Genomic DNA, 9,857 nt, shown 5'->3' with positions numbered 1-9,857 from the left:
GTATGCTGCTTTCTGTTACTATGACATTACAATTAAGCAGCTAAAAGAAGAACAGCAAGACTTTCTGTAAAGGTTCATGAAATTCCCACAAAATTATTCATAGTTTATTGTTTTGTTTTGTTTTGCAAAGACTATGAAAAAAAGCAAATGCATTCTGAATATTTCTGTGTTGAAGAAGCTGACAAATATAATAATACAAATAATCATTTTGTTATTAAAACTAGCACTTAAAATATATTTCTGATATAGTGGAAATGATTGCTGTCATGACATTGATTATCTTTTAAAGATGGAAATGAACATGAACTCAAAGAACCTGAATTTTATACAACAGAAAATGGTACGATGGAATAATATTTGTACATATTTGAAATGGAAAAGTCCAAGTTGACTTCATCTGGGTATACTGTAAAACTCCTGAAAGAGTTTTTATGCTCACAGGAGTACTACTTTGTGTAGTTTCAGGTTATTCTCCAGTAGACTGGACTTTCTCCACTTTTAGCTGTTTTATTGTCCAGAGCACTTATGCCTGTGAATATTTATTACTAACATGAACATAGACTTAGAGACAGAAAATTGTTAATTCAAAGGAAGTTCTAACAGTAGTTCTGCATTTACAAAAATTTCCTTTATAAGTCTGAAACTTGTAATAAGGTGTTAATAATCCACTTCCTGAAATGTTATTGCTTGTTTGTCTTGGTGTTAAAAGATATATGTTCATACAGACATAACTATTTTCTAAGAATCTCTCTAAAACTTAAAGAAATCAGGGTATCGATGGTTTATCTGACACTCTTACCTTAGTTTATACCAGAAGATCAGTGACTGGTTAGTTTGGTTGTTTAAAATATGGTAAGAATGAGATTCCACGATAGTGGATTCAATTTGTGTGTGTGTGTGCGCATGTGTGTGTAAAATTATGTGACTGCTAGATCATAAACTACTAATAACACTAACATCTTGGAAGAGTGTGTAATAGTTCTGGTCCACCTGGTCTATTACCACACCCAGAAACTTTTTGCTGTGTCCTACTGATGATGGGGCAATAATATCATCTACGAAAACATAAGAAATACCATTCTGGGTCAGACCAATAGTCCAGCCTAGTGTTTCCCAAAGTGTGTTCTGTGGTTTAAAAGTTATTATGAAATCCTCACAGTTTATATGTATATTTGTTATAAAAGATTTGAAGAGTCCTCCAGTAAAGAAACCATTTAATTTTAATTTCTCCCTAATTGTTTTCATTTGATCATGAAAGCCCTATTAATCTCCTGCAGAATTACGTTTCCTCAGAGTATACCTTGGGAAAAAGGCTAACCATTGGCACTGAGAGGGGTTTCATAGGGGAGTATTAAGATCTCCATCCCTTTTGCATTCAAGAAATATTTATTAAACTCTTACTCAATATAGGCATTCTTCTAGATGCTTGGAATAATTCAGCAAGCAAAGATTCCCACATTCCTCCTACTTTTACAATCCTTGAGTTTATATAAGCCTTTCTTATATATGTTTATATATTCAATTCCCAAGCCATGTTGGAGTGAAAGAATTTATATTTTATTTAAGAACAGATTACTTATGCTATGGTACTGCATGTCAAAATAACCATTAACATAAAAGTTACTTTTTGGTCACATGAATTTAAAACCCAAAGGTCAGGAAAATATTGAAATGATCAACACAGTGTTATATCTTTGCAAATAAGAATTAAAAAGTTCACCTGTCTATAGGATAAATTACAAATGATAAAATGCTAAATCACCAAGCACATGCATTTAAAATATTGACAGATATTGTCAAATCACCATCCAAAGAAATCGTATCAATTTCCACTTCCATTAGCAGCATGAGTGTGCCCGCTTCCCCATACCTTTACCAATACTGTGTGTTATCAAATATTTTCATTTTTGCCAATCCGATTGTTGAAAATTGGTATCTCCCACATGCTCACAATGACTACTACTGCTGCTGCTGCTGCTCCTACTACTAACAACAACACTTACTGAGAGCTTACTACGAGTCAAATATAGTTGTAAATATTTTATTTATTTACCCCTCGTAACCACCATGGAAGGTAAGTAATATTATTGCTGCCATTTTACAGATAAGGAAACTGAGGTTCATAGAGGTTAAATAACTTACCTGAGTCCGTTCAGTTGGTAAATGATGGAATTAGGACTCAAATCTAGGAAGTATGGCAAGAGTCTGAGCTCAGAACCATTATCCTATACTGACTCTCTAAGAAGAGGATGTCCATTGCAGCAGTATTTGTAGTAGCCAAAGACTAGGAAAACACCTAAATATCCATCAACAGAGGAATATTAAATTAATCACGGTGTATCCATATAATGGAATTATAGGAAGCCATTAAAAATGAGGCATCCCTATATGGCCTGAGAACACAGGATCTCCCAAACACATTAAGTGAAAACATAAAGGTGTAAGGTGAGAAATAATGTCTATAGCATGCTACCATTTGTGTCAAAAAAGAAATAAAGGGATTACTGCTCCCCTCACACATAAACACACACACACAATCTCTAGCAGGATTCACAGAAGATGGATATTAGTGCTTATCTCTGGGGAGGACAACTAGAGGGGTAGAGAGGGTATGGAGGCTTATTTCTCTTACTAGTCTTTGAACTTTTGTGACTGGATTTTTTTATTAACCATGCGTGTGTTACTTGTTCAATTACAAACACAAAACCAGCAGATGAAACAAGTTTACTGGGCAATCAACTCATTTTATTCCAATTTAAAATACTACTCAGGTGTTGTTTCCTGAAGATTTTCTATAGTTTATTATTCATCCAATCATTCAGCAGATTTTTTAAAAATTTATTTTTTTGACAAACAAAAATTATATATATTTAAGGTGTACAATGTGATGTTTTGGTATATGTATACAGTATGAAGTGATTACCACAATCAAACCAATTAACATATCTATCACCTCCCATAGTTACCATTTTTTTGTGTGGTGAAAACACTTGAGGCCTAAATCTCAGCAAATGTCAAGTATACAATACATTATCAGTGACTACAGTCACCATGCTGTACATTAGGTCTCCAGAACTTATTCATCTTGTAACTGAAATTTTGAACCATTTGATCAATATCTCCCTTTTTCCCAACTCCCAGCCTCTAGTACCCACCATTCTACTCTCTGTTACTATAAGTTCAACTTAAAAAATTTCTTTTTAGATTCCACATATAAGTGAGATCATGTGATATTTGTCTTTCTGTGTCTGGCTTATTTCACTTAGCGTAACATTTTCCAGATTCATCCACGTTGTTGAAAATGGCAAGATTTCCTTCTTTTTAAAGGCTGAATAATATTCCATATATATATATATATATATATGTATGCACATATATATATATATACACACACACACACCACATTTTCTTTATCCATTCATCTGTTGATGAACACAAGTTGTTTCCATATCTTGGCTACTGTGAATAATGATGCAATGAACATGGGACTGCAGATACCTCTTTGAGATGGTGATTTTATTTGCTTTGAATATATACCCATAAGTGAGATTTCAACAGATATTTTCAGTGCCTATTATGTGCCAGGCACTGAATGATGTATTGGAAATATAATGATGAACAATATAGGCACAGTCCTTGACTTTGTGGAACTTACCTTCTAGGAGGATGGCAGATATGAAACTAGTAATTGCACAGGTAATTTGATATTTGCAATCATGAAAAGTTCAACAAAGGAGGAGTACAGGGAGACAGGAGACCTAGGCTAGACCGAGGACTCAATGAAGACTCGGCAGAGTATGTGATATTTCGAACGAACTGCAAAATGAGTAGGGTTAAGCTAGGAGAAAGGGGGAAGAAGGATAAAAGTGCACCTCAGGCACATGGAAGAGCATGTCTGAAGTCCCTGAAGCAGGAAGGAGCATGGGGTATTAGAGGAAGTGAAGGAGAGCCAATATGGCTGGAGCTTAGAGAGAGAAGGGTGCGAGGTATGAGATGAGACAGGAGAATTCAGCAGGGCCTTTTAGACCATGTTTAAAATTTTCGAGTGTATCTTAGGAGCAATGGGAACTCATGAAGGCTTTAGTAGAGGAGGACATGATCAGATTTGAATTTTCAAATTTTACTCTACCTGCAGTGTGGAGAGTGGACTTGAGAGAAGCAAACATGAATAAGGGCTCTAGCTGAGACCCACTGTAGTAGTCTAGGCAAGAGATTATGGGGCAGTGAAGATTGAGAGGTAGATGTATTTACAATATATCTTTGAGATAAATCTGCAAGAGTTGCTGATGAATTGGCCTAAGGGTGAAAGAGAGTGATACATCAAGGATGATTCTTAAGTTTTTGGCTTAACTGACTCCAAGGCGGTACCATTTCTAAAGTAAATAACATTGGACAAAGAAGTTTGGGAGTGGGGTTGAACTGTTCAGGAGTTCAGTATTCAACGTGTTCAGAAGAGATGTTGAATAAGGGGTTGGATATATGGATCTGGAACTAAAGGAAAGGCCAGGGATAGAGACTATTAAACTACTATTCATAAAATATGATACATCAGATCCCACAGTTGAGTAAACTTCTGAATACAAGGTAAATGTTCAGGGCATCATGGTTTTTCAACTCAGGAAATCAATAAGTACAAAATTAGTGTCACAGTGATTTAATAGGGTAGTCAATTTGTAGGTATCCATCATCTCATTGTACTGTGACTTACTCAAATGAAATATTACAGTTCTCAAAAATAGATGTCCTTAGAATAACAGAATATATAACAATTAAGCTGCTTTGCTTTATATTTTACTGACATTATCAACTCCTATATTTATCTTTATTTTGTGAAAAATCTACAAAAATACATTTGAAAGAAAAGGTATTTTGAGCATTTTCCCCATGCAGAGGCTTTAAGTTTTTCAAATGTAATAATCTTTTCCATGCCCAGAGAGGGTGTGATAACTTTAGAGGAAGGACAGCTAAATATAGGCTGGCAATTTTATCTTCCTGGGAGTTGTGTTTTCTAGCTTCAGAAAAAAAGGGATTTAAAATTTGGGGCAAAACATATTGGAAAATTAGCACTACAGAGTAATCACTCGTTTATTTTTTCTTACTCCACTAGATAGAAACTTCATGAAGACAGGGGCTTTTCTCTTTTTGGTTCATTGCTGTAATCCCAGTGTCTCAATTGGTTCCTTGCACATAGTAGGTATTCAATGAATATTTGAGGAAAATGGAATGAATTAATGAGTTGTGTCTTCACAGTGTGGTTGTATTTGTTAGAAAATTCCTGAATCCATAGAAAGTCAGATATACTCATATTGAAAAGGATATATATATATACACACATATACATGTATAGACATATATCTCCAAAGTAAGATAGAAATACTTTCATTTATCATGTTTTTAACCATCCATCTATGGCCTCTCTCTATTAGAGGAGATTTTGGAAAGTTTCCTGTGTTTACCTTGGGAAATCTATTAATTTCCGTTTTCATTGGTGGTATTAAAAGTCTCACAGATCTCATAGATAAGATCTTTTTCACTTCTGATAATACTCAAATCTGTCTTTTCACATCAAGGCAAATGGTAGAGTGGTTTACTGAACAATACATTACACTTCTCAGAGGAATCTCTTTTACACAAAATATTCATCAGAGGACGCATCACATCAGAATTGTTCAATATAACAAGATAATCCATAAAAGAAATTAATAAAACATGCACGATGTCGCTAATGATTATGGCAAAATGAGGGGGAAAAAAACCCAGTAAAATACAATTTCAAGAATTTTCATGGAACTCAAGCAAAGTAACAAACACCTATTGAGCATCTTCAAAATATACGACACAGTATCGTGGTGGGCAGATATAAAAGTGGAGACGAAGTCCCTGTCTCCATAGTGCTTACCATCCCACAGGGAAGTCGGAACTAAGCTCAGTTCAGCAAACACCTACTGAATTCCTACTCTGCACCAGGCTTATGTTAGATGCAGGGGGTAAAAAGATGAGGCACAGTCCCTGTCATTCTGAGGCTTATAATTTAGAATGCTGTATATCTAGATGTGTATTTTTGTGAGTACGTCTGGGGCTATGTGTACTGTGCAGGAGCCAACATAAATGCAAATAATTTCAGCGCAATATGGGAGGGTATGACAGACTGGTAGCACTAAGTAGGGAAATTTAACCCCAAATAGGGAGGAGATGAAAGGAGGAGGTGGTGGAAGCAGAGGTGAATCTTGGGGATAAGTGCTAGCTAGAGAATGGGAAGATTATTCCCCGCTGAAGGAAGAGCGTGACTGGGGAACCATAAACAGCTCAGAGGGCAGGGGGTGTGAGGGAAAGTCCACTGCTGCACTCTCTCTTTGAATTATTTTGAAACTCTTGCAAAATAACTACATAATGAATTTCTGGGATCAAAAAAGTACCCTCCCTCACTCCCATGCTCCCTCCCCCTCTTTTCTGCTTTGGTACTGTCAGACAGCAAAGCATGTTAAATGACGGGGAGAGGGGGTGGGAGGAGGCCGACCTTGAAATACTTATGATGGCTATGTTAGCTGCTTGGCATAGACAATCTAAACCCCCTCACCAAATACAATCAGTTTAATATAAAGGCCATTTTACCTTGATTATTTCTGCGGTGGCTTATCAGGAGAATCTTGTACGGACTCCTCGTATACGTATAGAAAACGAGCTTCAGAATCAATAAACGCTTATCAAGCAAATACTACGCTTTCGTATTTTTTCCCCTCCTGCAAAGCAAGGCTAATTTTGCAAATATATATCGCCAGGGTGGCTGTTTGGACTAACTAGAACAAATAGAAGCGATGAGGGTTCCTTTCGGACGAAACTAGGGCGAGAGGTTTTCTGTGGGTTTTCATTGGGGAGACATAGAGACGAAAAAAAATAGGGGATACAGTTTGAAGGTATTGTGTGAAAAATTATGCCTCGGGGCTAAAACGAAAGTACAGACACGCTGGGGGAATCAGTCTGCAGGCTGGAATGAAAATTTCCTTTGTTCACAGAGCAACCCCCTTTCAATTTCACTCCGCCCTCCGTGTCTCCTAGCAATTCTTGCTTCATCTTTGTCAAGGGGTACCCAGGTCTTCCCACATTCATCCTAGCCATCGGGGTAAAAATCTACATCTTTTTTCTACCCCAGACCTCCAGGCTAAATGTGCTACTGTACTCAGCCTGGAAAATGAATCGAGCTTTTAATATTCGTCTAAACATTTCAAATACAACGCTGTAGCCGCCTACCTGGACCTGCCACCCAAGAACTACAATACCCAGAATGCACTGTTTTCCCTTCCGCCTTCTACCAAAGCAATGCCTAACTTGATCTCATTTCCACAAGCAATAGTCACATGACACGTTTCCTGTCAAGATGGCGGATAATCTCCCTTCGGAGTTTGATGTGATCGTAATAGGGACGGGTATGTGTGGCTCTGGTACTCCCCGGACAAAGTGTAGGAAGTCTATCTCGTTCCTACCTTCTCTGTCAGTGGCGAGGATTGGCGAGAAATGCCGAGGATCGAGTATGGGAGGGAGGAACAGAAAGGAAGTGAGGTAGTCTGGAGTCAGCGCGGGACTTGGCAGCTCCAGGGAGGGGCTTGGACCCGCGGCATTTAGCGCCATTTGAGTAGGGGTCGATCTGGTCGATGCCGATTGCTGAGGTTGGTTGCTGCGGGTGATTCCTGTAATTTACTTAGAGGGAGGTGGGTTTGCAGTGTCATGAGAATGGACGGTCGGGATTTTATCAATGGAGACGCCTTTGGCATGATATTATGATTCCCTCGTTGATTTCAAGGTGATATTACCCATCATTTTGTCTCGCCATTTCATAGGGATTTTTCATATATTTGTATAATCCTAGGGTGCACTGCAGCTCGGATACAGCTTAATCCTCAGTTTTGCGAGAAAGATGCTCAGTTGTTGCCCTTGTGCGTATTAACGTACCAGGGCGAGGAAACGGACTTTTTTCTATTGTGTTGAGAAGCTTAGGGAATTGTATTTTGTTGAGGTAGCCATTATTCCTGCTTTATGGTGCTCAAAGAAAGCATTTTGCTTTCTACCACCCACCTGTCTGCCCACAATGAAATGAGCTCTGAACAAGCTTCTGTTAGTTTCAGTTCAGGTGTGTGACCTTATCTTCCCCTTTTTTTCCCATCGTTTTCTCTCCATGTTTTGGGTGGAGCCAGAAACCCCTAAGCAATTTCTAGTTGACAGATTCAATGTACAGCACGTGGCAGAAGACCTTAGGCAGCAGTTGGTATTTTGTTTTTCTTAACAGTGTAAGGAGTGGATTTTAGATGGGGTGAAATACGTTGCTGAGTGGAGTTTCTCCTGTCTGCAGAATGTGGTAGGCCAGAGAAGGTCTGGTGGATGAGACCCTGTCTATTGTGTTCATGAATTTAGTTCGTTGTCTTCTCAAACAGTAGGAGCAGCCATGTTACCAGGGCGGGAGTAAAAGTAATAGCTACCTGTTTTCGAATGCTTATTGTTTGCTAATGGATGTGCTAAGCACTCTACAGACCGTATGTAATCCTCACAACAGCCTTATTAGAATAGGTATTCTCTACACTTTACAAAAGAGGAAAAAGGAGGCTAGAAAGGTTGCAGTTTGCTCAAGATCACACAGCTGGTAAATTTCCAAAGGCCCATTCCATTCTAGAAGGAGAATCAGTGGTTCTGATCCTCAGAGTTAACCCATATTAGTAAAAGTAATTGGGAAAACGTGGTTCTAGACCTTGCTTGGCCATTAGCTAGCTGTGTGAGTTGCTAGGGCTAGGCACTTAATCTCTTGAGTCTCAGTTTCAGTGTTTTTGAATATAGGAAGTGTAAACCAGATAGCATTTTAGGTGTTGTTTAACCAAAAATTCTCTTATTCTAATTGCACCTGAGTAATTGTTCACAGAACAGCAAGGACATGTTTATTTCCAACCTGAAAACTGAATGGGTGCAGATAACCTGGCTCCAGTTGCTGCGTATAGATGTTTGATGAGGGCTGGAAGGAGCCAATAGACTATTCTCTTATTTTCTCTAGTCTATCCTAAAACTAAGGACATCCATTTTAGAATAGTTATACCATACTGGGATCTATATTATTGCCTTTCTTTTTTGTTCCCTAGGAATTTAGGGGTATTTTAAAAATTTTTCTTGAATCATTAGGAGATTTTTTTGTTATCTGGATTCAAATTTTAATGGATGAGCACTAATTCTTATTATTAAATGCTGTTAAGTCTTATAATAAATTTTGCCTTCTGGTTCAGTTCATGATATGGACTACAGCCATCCTGTTGGAGTCTATTATAATAGAGGTAGGAAGACACTGTGAGTGATCCAGAAAATTGCATCAGGAGGCGTTTGGTGTTATTTGGAAAAAGATTCATTTTAGACTTATTCCAGTGAGAGTAATCTTGTTTCTCAAAGCATGAGAAAAACTTATTTGAAGTTCATCTTAAAAGTTAAGGTTTTCATATCGCACAATGGTGAACACAGTCCGAGTTTATCAAGCACATTGCTTAAATTTATGATATGGAGCTTTGTTTTTAGGTTCGTCACATTGGGGAAATTGGATGAAAGTCATTTTCCAAATAAATGATTCCAATAATGCCAATCATTACTTAATTGGAATTGTTTTTAACGTGTTTGGACTCTTCTGAAATAGTTTGCTGAAAGTAGCCTTTAAAATGTGTTTGCTTTGCTAAATGTACTAGCTTGAGTAAATCGTAGGAAAAGCAGTGTTTCGTAGATTAAATTTTACCAACAAAAGCAAAATTAATCATGCATGTATCAGAAACATGAAGAAATAGGCTATGAGATGTAATTTTTCTTTTAGCGGATTTAGTTCCAGTTAAAATGTCAAG

At 37.5% G+C, this 9,857-nt stretch overlaps 1 protein-coding gene across 1 annotated transcript in view; it reads left to right on the top strand.

Moving 5' to 3' along the window:
• Positions 1–7,306: 7,306 nt before the first annotated feature.
• The window catches only part of CHM (CHM Rab escort protein), a 157,081-nt gene continuing 154,530 nt past the window's right edge, over positions 7,307–9,857 (top strand). Inside the window, exon 1 of the mRNA XM_001500825.7 lies at positions 7,307–7,424. Coding sequence (XP_001500875.2) covers positions 7,376–7,424 — 49 coding nt within the window. The 5' untranslated portion in view covers positions 7,307–7,375. The remainder of the gene's footprint in view (positions 7,425–9,857) is intronic.

The sequence above is a fragment of the Equus caballus genome, chromosome X, assembly GCF_041296265.1.
Source record: "Equus caballus isolate H_3958 breed thoroughbred chromosome X, TB-T2T, whole genome shotgun sequence".
NCBI classification, from domain to species: domain Eukaryota; kingdom Metazoa; phylum Chordata; class Mammalia; order Perissodactyla; family Equidae; genus Equus; species Equus caballus.
This window is presented reverse-complemented; position numbering and strand designations above follow the sequence as displayed.